Genomic DNA, 25,798 nt, shown 5'->3' with positions numbered 1-25,798 from the left:
CCCCCCCCCCCCACCCCTGTCAACCTCCACCCGACACACTGCTTCTTTTCTCAGAAGTTGTGTAAGGGAGGGTCAGCGCGCAAGCCGTTCTGTTCCCTGGAACTTCTTCCTTGTTTATCCCAAAATTTTTTTTAAAGAGGCTCTGATGGACCCGCGACAGGCAACTTTAGAGACCAACATGAAGCAGGACTCGAGTTCCACACTTCCTGTTTATCTCGGCAGGACTTGGCCGAGGACACCTCAACAAACAAACCGAAGCGAAGAACTCGCAGCGGTGGGGGGCGTGGGGGGGGGGATGCAAGAAGTCTGTTTGCCCGTTGCCCGAACAACATTGCTGCACATGTGTCGCCTGCTATAATTAGCCTTGAACGCGGAAGCAATAATCCCAAAGTCTGGATATTCTGTCGGACACAGAGCTAATTGTTCATGTCGACTGCGGGTTTTTTCGTGCGTGGCTCATTGTTGTGTATTTGGGAGTGGAGGGGGAGTCGGGGAAGCTGGATGGGTGGGGTCTGTCTGGACGCTCAGACTTGCCGGCAACACCGAAACACAAACCGGAGAGCCGCGACCACTGTCTAAACGGGCCTGAATTCTTTTTTTTTCTTTTTCTTTTGTTTTAATCGTGAAAGCCAGCTCTCATACTCAGAATTGTCCAAATAGTTCACCAGATGCAGAATCAAAAATTCTGCAAGGAGGAATGGTCAAAGATCCTTTTTTTCTGTCTTTTCCCATCTTGAGAAACATTCAATGAGGAAATTAGGTGTTGATTTGTTGGCAAAAGTTTCAATATCTAGGGGTGCGAATAATTCTCCTTAAACTTTCCACGGTACACTGCCGAATGAGTTTTAATGCGGGGGGGGGGGTGTTGGGGACCCCTCACATACAGACATTGTCGCCAGTATCACACAAGAAGACATCCATCATTTCCTTTTTAGCAGTGCTAATGGGACACTTAAAGCTGTCACTCAGCTGGATGCGCTCGGCTGGCGGGGGGGGAGGGTGGGGGGGGGAGTCTGCTTCAGGCTCATAATTAAGGCCCAAAATCTCATCAAGTGTGTGAGAAAAGACCCCACCCATTAGCTGCAAAACAATTAACATAACTCCGTGTTTCACAAGTTTCGGGAGCGGAGGAGCACCTGCGTTGACTTTGGCGCAAGCCGTCGCCGCCGCCGCCGCCGCCGCCGCCGCCGCCGCCGCTTCTGCATTCGGGGCCGAGCGGGAATGAAAAGAAAAGTCGCCGAGAGTGCCGGATTTGTCAAGGAAAAAAATGTCGTAGCTACCGAACTCAAGTCGAAAGTCTTTTTTTTGGGGGGGGGGGGGTCGTGATTCACATCGTGACTTCTGGTTGAAGTGACCGACTCTCGGGGCTTCTTGGAGTTGTCGCCCCCCCCCCCCCCCCTCACACCGACTCCTTCAGCCAATGATGTCAACCCATCTGTTGCCCCCCCCCCCCCCTTCCTCCCCGCAAGGTGCTGCGCGTAATACAGTCACGCAGCGGGAGGAAGAGGCGGAGGCAGGAAGCGGCGTCGGCCGCCTCCTCTGCACTGTGTCACGGCTTGCGTCACAGCCACACGCCGGGAGGGACTTTTCCACCGACCGAGAGAGACACAGAAAAGCCCGAGCTAGTCGCCGCTGTGCTCCAGACAAGAGGACGCGCTCGAGCCGCATGGAGGCAGGCAGGCAGACAATAGCCCCCGCGTGAGAGCTCGGCGTCCGCGGGGAGGGGGTCGGGGGGAGGGCAGTCGTCCACCATTTCTGCTTTCTCAAACACTCATTCGGATTAATTCGCCACTCATGCCGATCGGACAGTCGGACACTTGCTGGTGAGTAAGCGTGTGCTCAGATTGTGCTCCATAAAACGCGCGCGCCTTGACGCGAGCTAGTCTATCGCGCATTGGTTTCATTTATTGATCTTTTATTTGATTTTTTTTTTCTCTAAAAGTACGGGAAAGACACGCGGTGAGGTTTTTTTTTTGCGTCACAGGTGAACCCGATTCGGACACCAATCAGTCATCGAGATCGCACGGGGCTCATCATCACCCCCCCCCCCCCCCCGCCCCCAATCGTTCCTGTTAGTTCGGCGTTCTTTGTGCCCACGCGCAAGGCACTAAAGCTAACGGCGCCGCTGTCACCTGCGCACGACCCGCGCCCCCCCCCGCGCGATTTCTGCCATTTAAAAAAAGAAAAATGCCTTTTAAAACACCCCCGCTTTGCTTCGCTCCTTTTCATTGCCCCCCCCCCACTCCACCTTCCACTAATTCATCTTTACTTGTGCGTTTATATTCAACCCGTTCGGTTTTATTTAACCTAAACCCTCCGCCTGATTTTTTGTCTTTCTTTTTTGAATGTGCATTCTGTTTTAGTTTGTAGTCTCGTTGTATGTGGGAAGCACTTTTCAAAAGCGTCTCTAGCGCGACCTCACCCGGATCATTTTTGGAAATCATGCTTTCTGGAATCACACACACACACACATTCATACATACGGGAGGAGAATGATCCTTTGTTTACTGACACGGCTTCCATTCCATGTGCTCCCCCCCCCCCCACACACACACACACACGCACGCACTCAAGCACCACTTTCTCCAGAATGCTTAGCAAGTAGCTTGTACGGTCCAATTTGGGGAATTTAGTACACGAGGACAACACTTGCGGATGAGGTGTGTTCAAAGTGCGGTGCGCACGCCACGAGTGGGCCCCTGAGTCACTTTGGGAGTTTTTACGCAGTTGTAAATATAATATTTTTTTTCTCCTCCGTTGGAGTCGATTTGGTTGAGAAATTATTAGAAATTATTTGGGTTGATTTTCCCAGAAATGAGTCGACATGCCGTTGGCGTAGAATTGCTTTGGATGTGTTGAATTTTTTTTTTTTTCAAGGAAAACGGGGACTTGTTTGTCAGTCGGTGGAATGGCTTGAATTGGTTGGTTGTCGATTTTGATGTGAATCTCTTTCAGATTTTTTTTGCGGGCATGATTTGTATCGGTTTGAGAAATTGTGACTTTGGTAAGTTTCCATTGAGGGTGGAAATTTGTATTGGTTGAAATTGTGAATTAAAAAAAAAAAATCTCAATTCATTTGAGTTTTGTTGGGATCTGAGAAATGCGGACTGCATTTGACACATTTTCTGCAACTTGTCCATTTTTTTTTCTCCAGAAATTTGAATGGTTTAAAATTGACTGAGAAATGGCGGATTTGAAGTTGTTTTTTTTTTGTTGTTGTTCAATGCCGTCTCTTTCGTCGAAAGCGGGTGTCGCGTGCGCGCGGCTCATCTCGTCATATCTGACGTCATATCGGCCTCCTTTCAGCGGGGCGCACGCGTGCCGATCGGGAATATCTTTATCGATTTTTGACTGCGCGGACTTTGCTTTCAACTGCGAACTCCTCGATTGAGTCAACAGCGCCTCGCGGGTTGCGCTCGTCCTCTATTTTGCCTCGAGACCCGAATGCCGTCGTGACGAAAGGTCAATCCTCGAGCGATGGCGCGCACGCAAGCCATCTCGATCAGGACACGCTTGCGGGAGCGGCGTCGGGTTCAAGCGAGGTTGCCCCCCTCTCTCTCTTTTGTACTTTGGAAACAAGAGGGGAGGGAAGGGGAGGAGGAATCTCCGCACTCGCCCACCTAACGCACGGCGGCAGCCGGCTTCCATCTTCCTCGTCCCGTTTTGGGCTCTGAACTCGACCCATGAAGCCAATGGGACCAACAAATCCTCCTTGAATGGTTTTTATTGAAATTTGATTTATTTATTTTAAATGTTTCGGTCACATTTGTCCGATTTGAGAACTGGGAAATTTTGAAGTGAGCGCATTTGAATCGCATTCCACACGCAGGTTGCGAACGCACCGCGAGCGCCTCGTCGTCCTCCTCGCCGTCTTCCCATCCTCCGCGCGCAACCCCCGTCTTGACACTTCAACTATCTCCAGACTCGCTCGGCTTTAAAAGCGGCATGCGAGCTCCACGTGCGGCTAATTCCCCGGTCAGGTGTGTCCCGCGCGCGCCCCCCGCCCGCCCTGGCGTCGGACTTTCCGAGCCCGGGAAGAAGAGAAAAAAAGCCCACATCTGTGTTTGATTGAGCTCCTTTACAGCTCGAGCGGCGCTGCCGCCGGAGAAGGAATTCCTGCGGCTTTGGAGACATGACATTATTTATTTGCTTTGCGCCGCGCCGCGCTCCCTCCCTTTTCCCAGCACCTCTCCTTTCTGGAAAGCGCCGCCACGGGTCCGGGCAAGGGGAACAAAATGTTTCTCTGGCGGGCTCCGACGGGAGCGACACCGGAGCAAAAAAAAAAAAAAAACGGGAGCGCCGGCCGGGAATTTCCGCACTATGAAATGACGACGGTTCCACTTTCGTTGAAAGTGATAAAACAATTTGTGGGTGGGGTTAATGCGAGTCATTCGTGCCGTCCGTCAGAAAGTTCATCATTGCCTATGTTAAGAATTGAATCGGGCGGGCCGGCGATTGAGTCGTTAGCGTGTCGACGTCACAGTGCAGAGGTACCGGGTTCGATTCCAGCTCTGGCCTGCGTGGGTTTTCTCCGGGTACTGCGCTTTCCTCCCACGTTCCAAAAACATGCACGTCGGGCTGATTGAACACCCTAAATTGTCCCTCGGCGTGGGTGTGAGCGCGGATGGTTGTTCGTCCCCGTGTGCCCTGCGATTGGCTGGGGGGGGGGGTGTTCAGGGTGTCCCCCCACCGACTGCCCAAAGACAGCCGGGATGGGCTCCGGCACCCCCTGCGACCCTCGTGATGATAAAGCGGATCAGAAAATCGATGGATGGAAGAATTGAATGGAATGGAAGACACATTAATGAATTAGGAAGCAACTTGAAGATGGCAGACGTACTCGTGTCCGCATGTTGTCGCTCCACCCGTTACCGGTCATATTGCCCTTTTTCATCTCCCGAGTGCGTCTGGAAAGCGGCAATTTTGCTTTCTCTGTGGCTAAGAAGCGTCTGAGGAATTCGGCCTCCCGTGGGTTGGTCGCATTTGGCTCCCGTCTTTCCCATGGGATGACTTTGAGAGGTAGGCCTTGAGCTCCAACCTGCCTCGACATGTTGCACGCGCACGCGCGCGCGCACTCCTGGCTTCATTATTATCACATTTTATGAGCAATCGCTCACTCACTCACTTAGACGGGAAGACCGTCTGCCACCTAAATGCTATCGGCCGCACGCCCCTCCCCCACTCCGCACACGCACGCTTTATCATTATCGGCTGCAAAAGGGCAGGACAAGGCAGCGCAAAGGGGACAAAGTCAACCGTCTCGTCGGTCTGTTGGATCAATCGTGCTGCCGGATTTACTTGGCTATCCGTATAGCCCTATACGGATACACGGCGGTAGCTCGACTTCATATGAAACGAAAAGTTATGAAATGCCTCAATAGGAAAATATTGCCTCTTGTTACGAAATAAATGCATACCTGTCAACTCGTACGGTTTGGCCATAGTCCATACGGATTTTGTGGTGAATCTTGCGTATATGGCCGTATCGCACAAATCATACGGATTCGGAAAATTTCCGGGTTTTTTAGTTGCTGAAAAAAGAAACGCAGGAATACAACTCTGAACACGGTAACGCCACGAAGTAGAACGATGATTAGACATTAAGCAGACTTTGTATTATGGAGATCTACAATAAATATCATTGAAAATTTCGTGGGTTTTCTTCTGCCGTTATTTTGACATATAAAATGCTTTGGTACGTTATAAGGATTTTTTTTGGGTCGTTTATACAGGTTGGCGCTCCGAAAAGTTGACGGGTATGTGAAATGTAAAAATACACGACGGTCTGCTCCGAGTTTCCTGAACGCAACATACTTACTACAGTTATCGAGCATCATCCTGGCATCTCATTGGCTAAGAGGCACCTCTACCGTACGCGTGTCGATGCAGAGTCCTCATCATTCACCCCTTCGGGCCATGAGGTGTTCTGATAGTTTTACGTAAATGTGAATCACCCGGAAAAAGTCTTCACCGCTCGGGCGATCGCTCGGTACGCTTGACGTTTGCCCTGGACATTTTCCAAGGATTGTGAAAAGCCCACAAAAGCAAACGTTCTTGACCAAACGCCAGGCAAAAACCACTTCTGAGAGAGAACGTGGACTAAAGAGGGTAAAAAACGATGAGGCCCAACTCTCATTTCGTGTGCAATAATCTACTTGTAACATGTATTTGTTACATATTTTGATGCATTTTTATTCCTTATAAAACATTTCTGTCTGAAATTTTGGGTAGGCTTGGAACGGATTAGGCCATTTACGTGGAAAACTCGTCTCAACAAAATGTTCTAGTTCAGAAATTTCTTCCAGAAATAATTAATTTCAGTTATTTCAATGATTTTTTTTTTGATCTCAAGTTGGCAAATGTGCCGAAATTCAAGGCGGTTATTGGCATGTGTGTACACCGCCTTATGTTGAACAGGAGGGCCGTTCATCTCGCCAATAAGAGACGATGTACGCATGGGGTGCGATACAATTCAAGGACGGTACTATTTTTTTTTTTTAAAAAGTGGAACGCTTCCATTGAGTGCGATTGCGGTTTCTCGTTCGGGGGAGACGATCGTCGGGATTCATTTGTGTTCCGATTTTCAGCTCCGAAGCGGTTTTCATGACATCGCTCTCGAATAGGTTTGCCATTGGCGATTGTCAGCCAAGATGGCGAGCGGAAGAACTCTTTAGCGCACCGCGAGATCACCAATTCGGATCATCGCACGCAGACCTCCGTGTTGTTGATTTCGGCCAGCCGCACTTCCAAACGGCAAAATGAGTGTCGCTGATGTCACGCTAGTACGCCGGTAATCGGGTGGGACTGACATGGCGGTGCCTCTCCATTGGATCTGCGTCGTGCCTTTTCGTGACAAATCTTGCCGGGCTCTAAGATTTATCTACCCCCCCCCTTGAGTGCGTGCGCGTCCCTTTTTATCCCGCCACTGATGGAATGACAGCAATGCATAATTTAGCGGGGCGCCGCCGACGTGCGGCGCTGCCGCTCCGGGCACTGATTTCCTTCATGAGACCTCAATGAATCCTACTTTCCTGCCACACTTTCATCGTCATCATCGTCATTGGTATACTCCAGATCAGTAGTTGAAACCTTGTTGTCTTCCCTTCTGCCATTTCCACATTGACCACAAACTAGGATTAACCTCTCGCCGTTGTTTCTGCCCGTTGAACGGGATTAGTAAATCAATGTGTCAGGTAGGCTGCAGTCAAGAGACAATGACCCACTTCTGACACCACCGCTCCTCCTCCTCCTCTTCCTCCTTCTGGCTCACTGCGGCTTTTAATTAAAAAGACTTTGCTTAGCCGGCGCGATGCGCTCCCCGGAGGACACCTCACAGCTTTGTTTTTTGTTAAAAAGAAAAAAAAATAGTTTCTCTTGATTCCGCACCGGCTCGCATCATGCGGTTGGCTTTTTCATACGGAGGAGGTCTCTGCGCGCGAAGCCCCCTTTTGTTTGTCTCAAGGTGATTCATTCATCATCCCCCCCCGTCCTTGACTCTCTACTTCATCCTTGTCGGAGGGCTGACTGCCCCCACCCCATCTAAAAAATATATATATATATTTTTTTGGGCATAATTGCTCCCGTCAGGCCGCACTTTGTGCTCGCGCTTAGCGCGCCCGCCTCATAGTTCCGAGGTTCTGGGTTCGAATCTGGGCTTGCAAGTCCTCCGCCTTCCTCCCACATTCCAAAACAGACGCGTCGGGTTAATTGAAAGGCCTCGACAGTCCGCAGGCGCCAAGGTGAATATGAATTCTCTCGTGGATGCTCCCCACCAGGCAGAACGCTCACACTTGCATAACGCACCCTGATGTGACACAGGCGGCACGCAGGTCACACTCTTCTAGGAACTCACGGCGGGGGGGGGGGGGGGGGGGATATCTTGTTTAGTCGACCGCTTACGCCAAGGTTTCTCAGAATCCGCCGGCCTCCCAGCAAGCCTCGCTTGGCATTCGCTTTGTCTTTAATAGCCAACGTGCTTGAGAAAGCGGCATTTAACGTGCCGCGCGAATGCTAACCCTGCAATTAGCCCCCCTGATAATCACTTCTGCTTTTAAGCAAAATAGCGGCTATGCCCCCACCCCCACTCCTCCCGACCAAAAATAACAAGAATGCTTTCCAGAAAGCCCTTTTAAAACAGCTGTAAGTGATTTAGACATCACTCCAAAGACATTGTCAAACATATAAATAAAAAAAAAATGGAAAAAGTCTTTCCTTTGCCCTCACCTTCAGTTGTTGGGCCGTTTCTGCAACTGAAATTCTAACATGTGCCAATGTCCCACTTTAACCCTTACGTGCACCCTTTAACTCACGGGTGTCAAAGTCGAGGCCCAGGGGCCAGATCTGGCCCGCCACATCATTTTCTGTGGCCCGGGAAAGAAAATCACGCGTCAACTTGCACGATCTTTGCTAAAATCCGTACTGAAATGGCGTGTGTCATAAATGGCGTTGCAATTCGGCAATCGTTTTGTTGCCCCGTTTACACTCGCTTCAATAATAAAGGAACAAACAAAGAGCCGTTTAAGACGCAAGGAAGCGGCGACGGCTCCGACGGAGGCTGACGTGACACCCGAAACTGTCGGCGAGGTAGGAGTTGAAGAGAAACCACTGGAAAAAAAGAAACTTTCAACCTAATTTAACCAATAGTTGACTTGAGTGATTTCAAAACTCCATCAACGCCCCAGAACACAACCCACATCATCTTTTATTAACATCTGCCGGCTTGCTTGGATCCGGAATGAAATGCTCAATTTAGGTCTGATCGTCGCTGTGTAAAGTACCCGTATGCGCACCGCTTAAATACTCGGATGTGAAGTGTCCAATTCACATTGATTCGCATGCAATTAGCTCAAAATGAGTCCGTGTGCACATTTGAACGTCACTAATAGCAATGTTTTGGGAGAGTGGAGAATAAATGGCATTCCCTCGTCAAGAGCTCTTATTGCGCGCGCGTTGTTTTTTTTTGTTTTTTTATGCCCGTGCGTGGATGTGCATGTGCGCGTCTCTCCGAGGATTGATTGTTTTTATGGCTGAGGCAGCGTTCCCTCTCACGGGAACGCTGAACGCGCGCGCGCGCCGCGCGCTAGGCGCAAGCGCGCCATCTTCCAAGAGGAAGAAGGGCGAACGTCTTTGTCTGCAAAGGTGTCACGTGAGAGCGCATTTAAAAGCGAGACGGGGGGGGGGAAGGAGTCGGTTTGAGCGGGAAGGCCAAGATGGGATTTCGACGATGGGTTTGCTCGTTGTTGACTTATGCAAATGGCGGCTGATTGATTACTTCCTGTGGCTGACTGGCCGCAGGCAGCAGGAGATGGGCTACTCGTGCACTCACATGGGCAAAGCGCCGGCCGGTCAGATCATATTGACAGACGCTGGATTTCTTTTATTATTATGATGATTTTTATTTTACAATGTGAACGTGGCTGCATTGTCCTCATTTTTTGATGGTTCTGGGACAAACTGGTATGCAATTCTATGACTGGGTCCTCGGTTTAATTCCGATTATTCAAGGTTACAAGCAGAGGACTCACTTGCTGCCTCACTTTGCCTTTTTCACTGAATTCTTATAAATGAGGGCGATTATATGATATAAATTCTGACTTGGGTATTGCGTTCGTCATATAAAATACACATTTTGTTTGTATGGAATGTCATCTGAAACATCCTAGTTCTTGGTTTCTCTCATATTTTTTATGTAATCTGCGCTCTCTGAACGTGAAGTCTTCAGTTCTCCAATTGAGAGGTTTTTGAGCTCGTGCCGTTTAGTTTCCACCCAAAATGTTCATTCAAAGGACTTTCAAACACGGCATCGCTGCCATGATTGTTAGCACAACAAACGTTAACGAGCTTAATGCTAACATACAACTGTCATGATTGTTAGCACAACAATCGTTAACGAGCTTAATGCTAACATACAACTGCTATGATTGTTAGCACAACAAACGTTAACGAGCTTAATGCTAACATACAACTGTCATGATTGTTAGCACAACAAACGTTAACGAGCTTAATGCTAACATACAACTGCCATGATTGTTAGCACAACAAACGTTAACGAGCTTAATGCTAACATACAACTGCCATGATTGTTAGCACAACAAACGTTAACTAGCTTAATGCTAACATACAACTGTCATGATTGTTAGCACAACAAAAGTTAACGGGCTTAAAGCTAACATACAACTGCCATGATTGTTAGCACAACAAACGTTAACTAGCTTAATGCTAACATACAACTGTCATGATTGTTAGCACAACAAAAGTTAACGGGCTTAAAGCTAACATACAAGGGAAACTCCACAGACAAGCTAATGGAAATTAGCATAGGTATTGCTGTTATTTTAAACCTCTTACTTTAGCATAAATACACCCAAAGAGAACATCCAACAAAAGTCAGAGACGTGTGTTTTCTGTAATTTTTGGAAAATAGTCTGGACGTATCTTTAGCCTGCTCAATTGACGGAGGGCCTTGTTGTGTTCCTTCCAGATTGTCCACGCTAGCGCTATGAGCGGGCTTCTAAAGAGGAAGTTCGAGGAGGTGGGCGAGGACCCGTGCTACTCGTCGCCCTCGCCCTCCTCGCTCTCGTCGGCCTGCTCCACCTGGGACTCGGAGGGCGAGAGCTGCTACTCGGACACCCTGGATTCCACCCCCAGCAACCCCGGCTCCCCGGCAACGCATATCAACGGTGAGTCCAGTTGGCCGACGGAAAATATTTTGTCTTTACGGCTCCGCAGAGGCCCCGGTAATAAAAACCCCCAATCGGGAGGGAGGTGAAAGGAATTTTATCCGCTGGCAGCCCATGAAACACTTAAATACCGCTTTTATTTCTTGCCTTAAAGCGGGCCAAAGGGCTGAATCCCTTCATACGGTGACTCCTCGCTTTGGTCTTTCCGAAGGTCCGGCGAGAGGCCGTTTGAGGACAACCGGGAACCTGGCTGCGGGCCATTTGGTACCGGGCCACACGAACGCGTTGAGCAAAACACATTCTATTGATCCTCAGACTTTGAAAGAAGTTTTATTTGAAAATCAATGAGTTCATCGTTCAGACTCCCTGTGGTCATTTTTTTTTCATTTGTTTTTAAATTATGTGTCACGCTGCGGTGTTTTTGTGCTCGGGTCAAAGCGCTGTCTAATATAAAAAGGAAGGCTTAGTCGCCATCTCCGGGTACCTTGCCTTGTTGAAGCGAGTCGAGAAAGTTGGTGTAGTACCTTGTCGGCATAATGTGAAGTGATTTGAGGAGTTTCGTGTCGTGCTTTGCCAGCATCGTGTGGCACTTGTAGCCAATTATGTGACGCCCATCAAACAGACACAAGAAGAGCCTCCGACTTCCAAGGTGTAAAAAAAAAAAAAAAGCTGCATTGAAGTGACAATATCAACAGTCTTACTAAAGTCTTATCGATTTATCACTCCAAGTCAGCTCTGTATAAAATGTGGCGTCAGGATCGCGAGTGAGGCAATGAAGCCTTAAAAACTGCCCCCCCCCCCAAAAAAAAGCAGGGAACACCTTGATTCCAACAAGCGGTATTTTCAGAAGTGCGGCATGCAGTGGACATAAGTAGCAAGACCTCAGATCAAATTGTCTCACGTTAACCCGCGATGGGACCAGCTCACGAAAGAATAACAAGTGCACACCTCCCGTTCATTAATTACATGTGGCGCAATGGTGAGTTCTATTTTATTTATTTTTTATTTTTTTTACTCGCTTCTATGCGAGTCGGTCCAAAATTTTTTTTTCTGTAAAAGCCGGGCGGGGAGGGGGGGGGGGGGGGTTGTCGCTATAGGTGATGAGGGCAAACGAGGTTTCCAGGAAGAGCGGCCCTGGCCGCCTGCCAAAACGCCGGCGAACACACAAGGTCCGTTGTGCGAAGGGTTGGCCGCGCACCCAGCACAGGTGCCGAAAGAGGCCCGGCGGGCGTGCGATGCGGCAAGGGAGGCGTGCAAACATAAACCCGAGGAGCAGATTGGGCAAGTGGCCAATATGGGAAGGTGCTCATAAATTCAGCTCTCCAGAGATGGCCTTCTCAACTGTTCCCACCCATGTCCCCCCCCCCCCCCCCCCAGATAATTTTATTTAAAAAAGTTATAAATAGAATCCATGAAGTTTATAAGGGCAAAGAACCTAAAATGGAGCAGTATGTGATGAAACTATGAAGTTTGAGTTTGACTTGCATACACGAGTCCCTAAACAAAAGACCTCTTGGCTTTGTTTCGACCTTTTTTTTTGTCGAAGAAGTTCAGGAAAGACTGCCCCGTCGCAGAGTCCACAGATGAGTGGACTTTACCTCAAGTGCGCCCATTGCTGCTGTTTCCAGGAATTCGGTGACGGTGCGGAGAAAACCCCCAGTACTCAAAGATAATAGCCAGCACATGTGGAGTGCAGTCATGTATTTCCAGAACGGGGGTGTGGAGGGTGGATGGGGGGGGGGGGGGGGGGGGGGCTTGGTTCTAGGATGTGGAATTTCTAAGAAGCATCCGATAGTTTTACTTCCACTTGCGTGCATGTGTACCTTTACGGCACTGTTGTGGGAAACGTGTCATTTTACGGCGATTGCACCCCCCCCCCCCCCTTTGCACTCCCTCTGAAGCCTTCAGCGTTTATTACCCAGATTGAGCTGCGAAAGGTTGATTTGTGCGGATCGTTTTTTTTTTTTTTTTCCGACGCCGTTGCGCAGAGCTTGCCAATTCAACTGAGGGGATATTCTGCCCTCTAGTGGCAGACGGAAGCGGTGTCGGCAAAAAGGAGGAAAATCAATCACGTTCTTCTTTTCTCCCCCTCCACAGCGACGTCCATCCTCAAGAAATCCAAGCGGGCGCGACGGAGCAACGTCACCTTTGACCGGGTGACCGTGTTCTTCTTCCCGCGGTGCCAGGGCTTCACCAGCGTGCCCAGTCGAGGGGGCTGCACCCTCGGCATGACGCCACGACACGGCGCGCGCCGCACGTACACGCTGACCGAGTTCGCCGCCGAGCAGCGGCTGCTACGCCGGGAGAAACTGCTCAACCGGCTGCGGGAAGACAAGCTGGAGGCTCTTAAATTAAAGGTGAGTGAAGAAGTCGAACCGGATGCGGATGAGAGGCTTTGTTTGGGTTTCCCCATTGACCCGTCGCGTCTTGCGCAGCTGACCAAGAACGGAACCCAGGACAGCGAAGAGGCCGAGCGGCTGACTGTGGACGACATCCCCGAGCGGGACGTGGACGTGAGCGGCGGCAACCCGGAGGAAGGCTCTTTCCTCCAACCGTACCCATCCAAGCGGCGCTACGCTCTGCTCAAAGCCGCCGGCGTCAAGAAGGTCGACAAAGAGGAGAAGAGACAGCTGCATGAGCTGAGGATCTCCCGGGAACGTTGCGGGTGCGACTGTCGGGGGTTCTGCGAGCCTGAAACATGCGGCTGCAGCCTAGCTGGCATCAAGTGTCAGGTGAGAGAACATTTGGGATTTGGGCTTCCGTTAGCCAAGTCACGTAGCTGCATTCTTCGGGTCGGCTAAGTAGCGGTAGGCTTTTGTTGGGTTAGCACGGTGGTCGGCAACACGCGGCTCCGGAGCCGCGTGCGGCTCTTTGGCGACATCTCGTGGCTTGTGTTAGATATCGAATTTGACTTCTGAAATGTAAAAGGATCCTCGTTTTGGATTGGTAATGTTGATGTTCCAGATGTAATATCGTTTTAGTCTCCCGTTGGACAAGTAGCGGGAGGATTCTTGTATGCTAGGCTATTGTCGGGCAAATCAGTCTTCTCTCGGACAAGTAAGGTAGCGGCAGGCTTCTGTAGGACAAACCAAGCGGCGTTCGACTTCTGTTGGATAAGTCGTGTAACTGAAGACCTCCGTCATGAAGATTCGGGTTTCTGTCGGACAATCGTTCTTCTGTTGGACAAATAGTGGGAGGCCACCGGTATGCTAGGCTAAGTAAGTTTCTTCTGTTGGGCGACTAAAAATCGAGGCGGGATTCCGTCGGAGAAGTGCCGCTCGGCTACTCGGACAGAAGGCTTCTGTTCAACGAATAACGTTGAGGTATGGAAGGGAGGTATCGGCAAGTAACGGGTTCTTCCTCCGACAGATGGACCATTCGTCGTTCCCGTGCGGCTGCACGAAGGACGGCTGCGGGAACACAGAAGGCCGCATCGAGTTCAACTCCACCCGGGTGCAGACGCACTACATCCACACCATCATGAAGCTGGAGCTGGAGAAGCGACTGGAGGAGCAGTCGAGCGGCGAGGCGGCGGCGGCAGAAGCCGAGGTCACGTCCGGCGCCGCCCCCGCGCACCCCTTCCCCTTCAGCTCGGAGCTAGCATCCGCCGGGGACAATAGCTGCAGCAGCGACATGACGGACTCGTCGGAGTCGTCGGCCCAGAGCGACGACTCCGAGGGCGGCGGGAGCCCGCGCGGGCGGCGCGCGCCGCCGGACGTGGACGAGGAAGGCCTGAGCCGCATCCTCAGCTTCAACGACCCGGAAAACGGGGACGCCGCCGATCGCGGCGCGTGCTCCCGGCAAGCGGCGACGACCGCGCAGACGTTCGACGGCTTCGGCGTGACGGACTTTGCGGACGAGAACGACAACGCGACGCCGTTAGACAATCGGGCCGCGTCGGGACCTTTGGACGAGAACGCCAACCGGGGCGACGGGCTCTTCCCCGGTGGCGGCGGCGGCGGCATCCCGCACACGCCCTCGCCCACCGTCGATCGCTCGGCCAGCTACAACATGGACCTGAGCCTGTCCTCCGAGTCGGACTTGGAGTTCTTGGACGGCTTCCCTTGCCTGGGGCCCAGCTCGCTCTACAACTCGCTTAAGGAGTACGAGCACATGGACAACTTTTTCCACTTCCAGCCGCCGAGCTACCCGAGCTTGCCGGCACCCGGCGACCCGGGCGCCTGCCTCCTGGAGTCCCTCATCGGCCTCTCCGAGTCCGTCCCGGAACCGCCCGCCGCCTTTACGGACAATCAGATGTTGGAGGAAGCCATCAAGATGTCTGTAATGGAGTCTGTGAAAGTTGGACTCTAGATGGACACCGCTCGCAAAACGTTCGGGCTATTTCGGGTGCTCGGTCGTAAAGGAAGTTGGACGACAAGCACTGGAACGGAACAGTTCAGAAGTTTCCAGAATGTCCGCTTAAGTTCAACTGTAAAGTGCATTTTAGGTTCATCCTGAATTTTCAGCCAAAAGCTCATTATCCAAAACTTTTGTGCGTAGTTTTTTTTTTTTAAGGGTGTTTGGTGGTACCCGTCGCAATACGGAGGAAGCCGTGATCTCCTTCATCGTCTGAAGTCCAAACTCTCCTTTGGGCGCTTGCGTGAAGGCGTCGCCGACACCAAATCACGCCGAGAGAACTCACAACCAAACCCAAGAACGGGAAGCGGAACGAGCCGTAACAACACCTCAGGGATTCTTTTGTTCTTGGTTTTTGGAGGCCATTGCCTTCCTCCACGTCCTGGACTTGAGGGGGAGGGGGGGGGGGGCGGTCCCCTTTTTTGCGTGGAATCCCTTAGCTAGCAGACTCTTGAGAGGCTCGCGTGGTACAAATTTTTTTTAGAAAAATCCCGCTTGATCTGCACTTTAGCTGTACTAAAAGGCATCATTTTGGTCGCGTGGGGCGTGTAGTCAACCGTTAAATTACGGATTTTCTTGTCTTAAACTATTACAAAGCTGTACTTTTTTTTTTTTTTTTGGGAGGGGGTCGAGGCTTTTGTCATAAGTTATTTCCTGCAATGATTCTTATTTATTTTCCACTCAAGAAGCACCGTGCTTCCTTTCATTTCTTTCACAACCGTCAAGTGCAATCGTCGTCATTTCCAATTTTTACTTTATTTGACTTTTTAGGAATCCTTATCGGAAAAAGGCCATCAGAAAAGTATTTAATATCTATTTGCTGACTAACTTATTATATCAACAGTTATGTTATTTAATTCTTTTGGCAATAAAAATTGAGCTGTGGAAGCCAAGCAAGAAAACTGCGGAATCTCCCTTGAAACAAACAACAACAAAAAAATCTCTAAATTATGGCATTTGTTGTATTTCTGCCTATGTAATGTAACCATAGAGAAATGACTAATATTTTGTAACTAATTTATGTTGACTGACAGAGAATTCTAATGAAACTGACAAATTGACTATTTTATTAAGCAGAATTTTTTCAATGGGGGCGGGGGGGGGGGGCAAGATATAGAAATTCTATTACATTTATGGTGTGAAGTATTTTTCACAGCCAGAGGTGGCGCTCAAAAAGGATCGATTTGATTGTATTCTGAATTTTTCTCGGAAGTCTGTGAGTCGCGTCAGAGCATTTGAAAAAGGGGGGAGATTGCCGGATAAAAACTGTATATATTATACAATTTTTATCATGTGTGCGGAACCCTCGATGTGAAGAAGTTGCCTCGTTTTGAAGGAGCAGATTGTTGAAAACGCTTCCCAGGTTTCTAAAGTTAAAAACAGATGAAAACGACGCCGTTTTGCGGCGAGGAAGGTTCCCTTCCCACGAAAATGTCCAATTCAGCTGTACTTTTTTCATGATGACTGGGGGCGGGGCCAGCGCGTTTTGATGACGTATAAGTCCCAACTCTGTGTTGCCAATTTTATGACGTTATTCCCACGGGAAGTGTCTATCTAGCAGTTTCTTTGATTTTTACTTTTTGAAACTTTTCGTAGCGTTATCGGCGCTTCTGAGACGATCTCTGCGACCAGACTGTACCAATGTCGCTCGTGTGGAGCCCTCGCCGGCTAATTTGTGACGTCACAATCCGGTTGAATTCACATTTCCAGAAAATACTATTTGCTCGGTTCCACTTCACACATGATGGGTCGTCAGGCACTCCAGGGCGTCTTTCAAAACAATTCGCCAATACGATGGCGCTTTTAAAGTCGTGTTCCCAACAGTGAGGGAGAATTCATGTGACAGGGGCAGCTGGAGAGCCCATGTACATATACACGCTTCAGTTTTGCAGCTGTTCCGGCAGCTTCGTCTCGACGTCCCTTTCGAACGGGGGTGGGGAACCCGCCACGTCCGTGAGGATTCTTTTTTTTTTTTCCTCCGTGACCGCCATGCAATTCTAAAAAGGTGCATTATTTTTTTTCCACCCAAAGCTTCCCCACCTTCTAATTGCCAACATAATGCATGCAGGCTCGGTGAGGTCTGGATTAGAATTGTATACTTTTGAAAAGTGCAGCAATTTGGAATTGTATTTGCTTTTGCCTTTTTTTTTTCTTTTTTATATTCATTTTTTTAAAATTCCATCCGATGATGCCGTGCTTGTACAAAACCATGAAGAAACGGCAACAGTAAGTGTTGATCAATGTCATGTATTAAGCAAGCATACTGCGTTTTTTTTCATACCTCCGCTTCAAAGAACGTGTCTTACATTTTTTTTGAGGGGGGGGGTACATTTTTCAAGCCTTTGTTGTTTATGTACATATTTCTGCTTCAATGCTCCCGCAGAGCAAACAAGAGCTTCTTTATTTTTTAGACTTTTCATTCAAGCCATTTTGACAGCCTGTCCCTCGAAATTATAAAATGTTTTCCAAATGCTTGACTCCTGTTTTGCTTTTTAAATCACAGCTTGAAGTGTATGTATCATTTTAATATGTTCCCAGTAAAGACAATTTTTAAAAATGGCATTGTGCAATTTATAAAGAACATACAGCAATAATAGAACTAAAGGAAATGTTACAACGGTCGATAATGTTCGCATGAAGCCGGAGGACCAAAGGTCCATTTAAGTAATTTGCTCAAATACAATTCAGGCAGCGCCGGTGATGCGGCCGTCCTGTTTTTGTCTCGTCAAGCCGCGTCTACGGTGGGCCGAGTCCAGCCAAAGGATTGCCGTCGCTTTTGTTCCTGTCGCCTGGCTCCTCCTCCCACGTCGCCTGGCTCCTCCTCCCACATCGCCTGGCTCCTCCTCCCACGTCGCCTGGCTCCTCCTCCCACGTCGCCTGGCTCCTCCTCCCACGTCGCCTGGCTCCTCCACGGATTGTCGACGGCGACCCGGTGTACACGGTGCGAGAAATGTTGGACTCTCGGCGCAGGGGTAAGGGGTTCCAATATTTGGTCGACTGGGAGGGCTACGGCCCGGAGGATCGGCAGTGGATCCCCCCCCCCCGCTCCTGGATCTTGGACCCGTCCCTGCTCCGTGCTTTCCACGCTGCGCACCCATCGAAGCCGGGTGGTCCGCCAGGAGGCGTCCGTTGAAGGGAGGGGGGGGGGGGGGGGGTAATGTCACGGTTTGGTTTTCGGTCTGGCCAGCAGGTGGCATGAGCGGACTTCTGTGCACACCTGCTGCCAATCTGTGATCAGTAGATTCAGTATTTAAGGACTCCTCCGCCGTGCACCTGTTGTCGGAGTATTGTTTATTGCATTGCTGTTCCTCTGCTCATTGACTAGTTGGCTTTAGACCTCGTCGTGTTTCGCTTTTGTATTCTCGGTACCCATGGTGTGGTAAGTACTGATTTAGTTTTGTGATCGGACTTTCTTGCGTGTATTTTTGATGCATTGTTTTTTGTTTGTATTGGCGGTCTTTATTTTTCTCCCTTGCCTTTTGTGCAAGCGCTTTTTGTTATTCGTTTTATTTGCCCTCTGGTCCTTGTTGTGACCAACGCTTTATGTTCCCTCTTTATCGGTGCGATTTGTACATTAAAAGATATATTTTTTTCTACAGAGACCTTGTTTTCGTCTACGCTTTAGGATCCAAATTAAACTCGGCTTGTCCGAGACATAACAATTCCATATGAATTCATTGCACCTATTTTGCATGCTGCACTTCATGTGCTGTTATCGCAATGAGAATATTTTTTTCAATATGTTGTGCAGCCCTAATTTAAATTAAGCCTCCTCTATATTGGTGGGGGGGGGGGGGGGAATTAAACTATCGCAGTAGCTCTCTTTTGAAGTCTTACTTAAAATTGACAATGTTCTACATCAGGGGGGCCCAGCCAGTCGATCGCGATGACCGGTAGCCCGCGAACTGGTCCCAAGGCGATCGCGGGGGTCTAGGTAAAAAAGAAACGATTTTTTTAGAGATGCGTTTCTGTGTGCATGTTATTAATACCGTATGCTGTTGTGTTCGTGCACATTGCACCCTAAGAAATGTCTCGGTTTCGCGTTCACAAAAAACTATTTTAAAAATGATGAATAATGCTACTCGATGCAAAAGGCCCATTTTCTTCGACTTGTGTTCCAAATGATATGCGCATGACCGCCCCCTACTCACCCTCCTCCTCACAAATCGGCACCGGCCCGCAATGAAACCGAGACGAAAGAAAGCGCTCGTAAGACGACAATTTTTTTTGGTTCAGCTTTATTTTTTTTTTCCACGTGCCAAAAAATGGAATTTGCAGTTTTTTTATAAGAATACACATTCAGTTGTGATTTCCACGGGATTTGTCCCGCCTCAGTCGTGGGTCTGCATGTGTGCGGCCAAACTGCTGCGATGAGCGTAGCTCCCGCCGCAAATCGAACAACCGAAGGGTTTTTCTCCCGTGTGAGTTCTCACGTGTGATTCCAGATGTCCCTTTTGATAGAATGTTTTATCACAGAACGGGCAACTAAAAGGTTTTTCTTCCGTGTGCGTTTTCACGTGCGCTCTCCAGTTTTGCTTAAAAAAGAACGTTTTCTCGCACAATGAGCAACTGAAGGGTTTCTCTCCCGTGTGGATAATCATGTGGGATTTGACGGTTTCCTTCCGGGAGAACGTTGAACCGCAAACGGAACAAGCAAAGGGTTTTTCGCCGTCGTGTGTCCTGGCGTGCGATCTCAGATGCGCCTTTTGAGCAAATGTTTTACCGCACAACGAGCAAAGAAAAGGTTTTTCCCCCGTGTGCGTCCTCAGGTGTGATTCCAGATGTCCCCTTTGATAGAATGTTTTATTACACGACGAGCAAACGAGAGCTTTTTCCCCATTGTGCGTTCTCACGTGCGATTCTAAATGTGGACTTTGAGAGAACGTTTTATGGCACAACGGGCAATCAAAAGGTTTTTCCCCGCGGTGTGTTCTCGCGTGCGATTCCATGCCGATCTTTTGAGCGAAGGTTTTACCGCAAGTTGAACAACGAAGGCGTTTCCCTCCAACGTGTTTGGTCATGTGCGTTCTCAAGCTTTGCTTAAAGAAAAACGTTTTGCTGCACGCCGAGCAACTGAACGGTTTCTCCCCCGTGTGGGTTCTCATGTGCTTTACCATGCCGTTTTTTAGAGTGAATGTTTTGGCGCAAATTAAGCAGCTAAAGGGTTTTTCTCCTGTATGAATTCTCACGTGCGCTACCATGTTTGGCTTCCGGGTAAACCGTTTACCACAAATCGAGCAGCTGAAAGGCCTTTTACGCCCGTTCACACTTGTCTCCTTTTCAGAGCATTCCAAATGTTTGTCGTCATCTTCGCAGACTTTGTCGCTCTTTAAAGGTTCGTCCACGTCGTCGCTGTCCGATAAAGGAGCTAAGAGGTTGCCCGGTGGCGGTCGTCCACAATTCTTTCCACTTGGACTGCGACGGGGACGCTGCGAGCGTTCGGGTAGTTCGTATTTGTCGTCTTCACTCTTGACAAAGACGACGGTCGGCGGCAAGTGGCTGACGTCCAACTCCTCCTCTTCCTCTTTAACGCGGGGGAGGTGTGGATCATCCTCTTCGCTCTTGAAGTGGGAGGGCTGTGTAGCTCCCTCTTCTTCTTTAACGTGACGGGCCTGTGGATGTTCCTGATGGCCGGTTAGCCGCTGGATGTCTGCAAGAACACGAGCAACACAAATACAGTTTGGATTGCGCCAACAGGTTAAATATGCCCGACTCGGTTTAGGGGCAAAAAAGTCACAAAACTGAACGGGTAACGCGATGTATACATTTGTGAGCTTTCTTTTCTGCAAAGCATTTCAAGTATTTGTCGTCACCTTCACAGTCTCCCTTGCTCCTGCGGGCTTTCGCCATGCCGTCGCTGTCTGACTGTGGAGCAACGAGGTTGTCTGCTGGCGGTCCTCCGCTTGGACCGTGCAAATGATTCTGTGAGCCCTCGACCGGTTCGGTTTCACTCTTCATGGGGACATCGGTCATCTGAAGTCTGTTATGCTCCACCAATTGCAGCCGAGGGCTGAAAAGTGCTTCCCCATGACCTATCAGCTGCCGGACGTCTGCGGGACAGGCGAAACGCACACGGTACGTATGATGGACTATGAAATTTTGAATTACGTCAGACTGGTCAAGCTAAAAAAAAAATAAATAAAAAAAAAGCATTGGTAGCAGGCCCGAGCACAGAAATGGTTAATTTAGCCACAAAATAATGGGAGAAAAGCATATATCCTTTTTACAGTGTAAATGTGTCTATCCGCATACAGTTCAAAGTAACTTGTAGTAAACGCGATCACATCATCCTATATTTAGCAGTACGATCGTGCCGTTGTTTTGACAGTAAACTAACTTTGGTGCAAAGGGAACATTTTTATAGTAACGAAATAAACCTCGTAAACTCCACTTCATCATGTTTTGATCTCGCTCGTTTATTCTTTGCAAAACGGGCACAATTAGCGGAACGTTTTGCACACTCTTATAAGATAAACAAAACGTCGTTTCGATAACATTAGGTCGAAGTTTAATTTGTAAGCTGACCTCCAAAGCGTAAGACAATTTCAGTGTTGCAAACATATACTCGAGCTATCTTGAGGGCCCTCCCTGTCTTTTTCGCTCCCGTACGAGAATATCAGTTTTTGAAAAAGTGAAAATATTTTGTCGGCGTGAGCAAGTCGACACTTCCTTACCAACGTCCTCAACATTAAGAAGACGGTGATTCAGAAAGCTCAACGACAACAACACTTGACGCTCAGGAGTCCGCTTGAAGCGTTGGACGCTATGCTAACTTCCGCTTTTTCTTCTTCTTTAGCCTAGTCACGTTGAACGGTGGTTGGCAACGTAAACACTGCCACCTATTGTTCAAAAACGATTACTGAATTGACACGCAGTTTACGTTTGACTCGTTTACATTTAAGATGTTCACAAAAAAAAAAACTCAACTAGAAGAGCTCACATTTGCATAGTTCTATCTAGTCATGTTATCCCCTCCACAAAATAAAATGCCTTGTTGTTTTATGATTGGAATGCCTTCTCGAAATTCTTTATTAGCATAAAATGACCGTGATCCAACATGTGAAACCCAAAATGATGACAGACATCAGTTGTGGACAAAATATGCAGCATTTTTCTTAAATATAGTTTTTATTTGATACCCTGTAGACTCCCCAGGTGTGCTGCTTATGCACCATCAATAACCTGTGAGTAAAGCAAAGAAAAACAAAGATGAACTATCAACGATCACCGGATAAGCACGGAGCCCCTAAGTAGACATGGAAGAAAAAAAATGTTGCGTTCCCTCACAAAGTTTTGCATTCCCTCACAACGATTGTTTCCCTTGCAAAGACTGAGAGATAACGCAAACTTCTTTTTTTTTGCAAGGGTTTAAAAAAAAAAAGCACATTGATGTACTTTCGGGTAACTCAAAAAAACAAACATGGATAGCGAGTTTAACGGAATTTTACTTTGAAATTGCCTTGAATACAAAGACATTAAATCTGTTCTTGGGCTTAAATACAGTTTCCAAGTCCTCCTCCACAATTCTCCTTTTCCCCGAAGTAGTGTCGTCTCTCAATCAGTCTTGAACGAGGAGAGCCTACATTAGCTAACCTGACCCGGAAGTACAAAAACGCGCATTAAAACAAAAAAAAAAGGAGCGTCCCCTTCCCAAAAAAAAAAACTTTTCGTTATCTCTGAGGATATGAAAAAGGTTTTTTTTTTCCTTCCATGTCCCCTTAGGGCCCCCGTAGATAAAAGACGTGTACGTATACTGAACATGGGTGCTTACGGAATAAATCCAGTCTTGGAAGGAAGAGACTCGGGTGAAGACGGTGGGTTTGGAAACTTGGTTGCACCTGCCGGACGGACCGTAACTGACCACCCCGTGGACCCTCCACATATCGTCAGTGAAGCAGTTAAGAGGTCCCCCAGAGTCGCCCTGGTGAGAATAAACGCAATCAATGCCGTGATGGGTGTTTTTAAGAGAAGACCGGTGGCTTGTCGTCATACCTGACAGCCCGAGATGACTCCATCCCCTCCGGCGCACACCATGCTCCTCAGAGCGATGCCCCCCCACCACTCCGGTTGGGAACAAACCGAGTGCTCCACCACTTTGATGGGGGCCACCTGCAGGATGTCGGGCGTGATGCTTGATGCTTCGTCTGGCCAAACGCAGGAGTCGATGTCATTAGTGTTTGGAAGTATTTGGACAGAATGACATGTACCAGATTCTTTTTTTTTGAACTTTCCTTTTTTCTTTTTTTTTTTAATTCAAATTTTTTTTTTGGTCGATTTGCTTTTGGTGTTGTCTTTTTAAAAAAATGTTGGTTGTCTTTTGATTGGTTTTGGGTTTTCTTAACGCTACAGATTCCGTTTTGTTTCGTTCAATAGTTCTGTACCAGTTTTATTTTATTTTCTTGTAATTTCTTTCTATTTTTGTTTCATTTAAAATGTCATTTCAATTGTCATGTTAATTTGGATCTGGGGCGGCCCGGTGCTCGACTGGTTAGCACGTCGGCCTCACGGCGCAGAGGTGCAGACTTTGATTTTGGCTCCGGGCTTCCTGTGTGGAGTTTGCATGTTCTCCCCTTGCCCGCGTGGGTTTTCTCCGGGTTCTCCGCTTTCCTCCCACGTTACAAAAACGTGCATGGCAGTTTGATTGGGCGCTCCTAATTGTCAATTGGTGCGACTGCGAGCGTGAACAGTTGTTTGTCGATGTGTGCCCTGCGATTGGCAGGCAAAAGAGTTCTTACTGCCCGAAGACAGCTGGAATAGGCTCCGGCACCCCCCCCCCCCGCGACCCTTGTGAGGATAAAGCGGATCGGAAAATGGATAGCTGGATGGATGCATTTAATTTGGGGTTTCTTTTACTTGAATCGACTTCCCCGAACCATACTGTACTATATTTTTCTCTACTCTACTGTACTTTGCCCTTGTCTACTCGACTTACAGTCCATGATCCCCCAGCCGGTGATGAAACAGGTGAAGTCATGTGGCAGCGTTTCACCTGGCCCGGGCAGGTTGCCGATTGCGACGAAGCCGTTATCGTAAACGGCCCGAGACAGCCTCAGGAGAGCAATGTCCTTTCTAATCGAGAGAAACGCACACACACGGTATGTACATTAACTCATTCAGTACCGACCAAGTCCGAAAAGACGTTTAAAAACGTCTTTGGCAGTGAATGAGTTAAAAGGACTTATTAGGTGATTGATGCAACCGGACGGGTTCGAACTTTACCCTATGCCGAGGTTGCCCGTCCACTCGGGGTGGACGTGAATCTTCTCAACCGAGATGAACTGCTCACTGCCATCTTTCTCGAAGAGGTTGTATTCTCCGACCGCCACGCGGTACCGACTGGCATCCGTACTGCCATGGAAACGACAACACCATTATTCATCGCCCGCTGGCCACGATGCACACGGATGTGCGCGATCGACAAATGACCAACTATCTTCATCTAAAACCAATTACTTGTGGTTTAATCTCTATCCCATCGTGGAGTGAGACGTCAAAAATATGTTAGTGACAACATTGAACATCTCCTGTTCAAGATGGTAGATACAATGTGCAAACCCGTCATAAGAAATTTACTTCCCGGGGATCAACGAGTGGCTCGAGAAGAAACATGTTTAGGTGGTGGAGTGGCTCCACTCCAGACCTCAACCCAGTAAAAAAAATAAAAAATGGATGGAGTTGAGTTTATTTTGAGTTTACAACAACCATAACAGTTAGAGACCGTTCATTTCTTTTAAGTAAGCAATGGTTTGCTTGAAGCTAAAGCCAGACCTGAGGATACAGTGAGCTGCCGTCAAAATGTAAAAGGCATCGACGATGGAGCCTCCGCATATGTGACTAAAAGATCCTTCGTTGTACGAATCGAGCTGGAGAGAGGCCTGGAATAAAAGAAAAGTCGTTAAATGGAGAAACGGATGTTTTTAAAAAAAAACCGTTTGATAGGGCTTACCTGCCATTTCCAGGTATTCGGTTTGGCATTACTGCCCCCGATGACTCTCTGGTTGTTCACATAGTGGTTGAATGGTACCTCAGCACCAATCAGCCCTTTTGAACATGGTATTAAAAACCATTTAACATCTTCATGTAATCTTACAATTCTGTCGCATCGGAAAAAAGCAGAACGTCTTACCGAAACAGCACAGGATAGTCGCAAGCCAAATCATGTTGGGAGAATGAACGCAGAACGGGGTTTCATCATTTTATATCACATTCGTGGGACCTTCAGTTAGATAACTCCGGTGCTCTTTGCCAATGCGCAAACACTTTTTTTTTTTTTTTTTTAAAGAAAGTTAGACCAACATGTCATGATGTTGATATAATAATGATACTGAAAATTATTAGATAATTCATGTACCGGTAATGTATTTTTTACAAATATCCAAAATGTTGTTTAGTTATGTTTTATTTTTATATTATTTATGTGAGTGGGACCTGTTATCGTCGGTGGGAAAGGAGTAGGTGCCGTTCTATTCAAAGTCAACTAAAACATCTGCAAACGGCATGATTCCCACATCTAAAAATTCCCACTATGATATTGCGCCGCAAGGTCAAATTTCGCAAAATTGATGTTTGGAGTTTAAAAAAAAAAAAAAAAGTTCTCCGTGGCGAAACTTGACATTTACAGCGGTTTCGATCCAAACAAAAGCAGGGACTGTGTACATTTTGATGAATTGTCTTATTCCATTGTGTTTCCACGTCTTATTATTTGTGTTTATATTTCACTCGGTGACAAATTAAATAACACGGACGATGTTTGTTTTATTTTG

At 48.2% G+C, this 25,798-nt stretch overlaps 3 protein-coding genes across 3 annotated transcripts; 1 reads left to right on the top strand and 2 right to left on the bottom strand.

Annotated features, from left to right (window-relative positions):
- Window positions 1-1,521: 1,521 nt before the first annotated feature.
- csrnp1b (cysteine-serine-rich nuclear protein 1b) lies at window positions 1,522-17,594 on the top strand. The gene is made up of 5 exons (XM_086101852.1): window positions 1,522-1,823; window positions 10,481-10,679; window positions 12,777-13,036; window positions 13,115-13,411; window positions 14,049-17,594. Exons 2-5 carry the CDS (start codon window positions 10,499-10,501, stop codon window positions 14,988-14,990), a joined length of 1,680 nt encoding a protein of 559 aa, XP_085957978.1. The 5' UTR covers window positions 1,522-1,823; window positions 10,481-10,498; the 3' UTR covers window positions 14,991-17,594.
- LOC147187224 (uncharacterized) lies at window positions 17,546-21,840 on the bottom strand. Its single transcript, XM_086101853.1, has 3 exons — window positions 21,710-21,840; window positions 20,849-21,085; window positions 17,546-20,685 (listed from the first exon to the last, which is right to left on the bottom strand). Exons 2-3 carry the CDS (start codon window positions 21,006-21,008, stop codon window positions 19,367-19,369), a joined length of 1,479 nt encoding a protein of 492 aa, XP_085957979.1. The 5' UTR covers window positions 21,009-21,085; window positions 21,710-21,840; the 3' UTR covers window positions 17,546-19,366.
- A 206-nt stretch (window positions 21,841-22,046) lies between these two features.
- On the bottom strand, window positions 22,047-25,223 carry LOC147187223 (chymotrypsin-like elastase family member 2A). The gene is made up of 8 exons (XM_086101331.1): window positions 25,162-25,223; window positions 24,982-25,076; window positions 24,804-24,910; window positions 24,255-24,383; window positions 23,968-24,104; window positions 23,028-23,179; window positions 22,807-22,956; window positions 22,047-22,217 (listed from the first exon to the last, which is right to left on the bottom strand). Exons 1-8 carry the CDS (start codon window positions 25,193-25,195, stop codon window positions 22,200-22,202), a joined length of 822 nt encoding a protein of 273 aa, XP_085957457.1. The 5' UTR covers window positions 25,196-25,223; the 3' UTR covers window positions 22,047-22,199.
- Window positions 25,224-25,798: the final 575 nt, after the last annotated feature.

Source organism: Hippocampus guttulatus, chromosome 21, assembly GCF_054856545.1.
Source record: "Hippocampus guttulatus isolate MCC_2025c chromosome 21, RoL_Hgut_1.0, whole genome shotgun sequence".
Classification (NCBI taxonomy): domain Eukaryota; kingdom Metazoa; phylum Chordata; class Actinopteri; order Syngnathiformes; family Syngnathidae; genus Hippocampus; species Hippocampus guttulatus.
The sequence above is the reverse complement of the archived record's forward strand: the minus strand, read 5'-3'. Positions and strand labels throughout refer to the sequence as shown.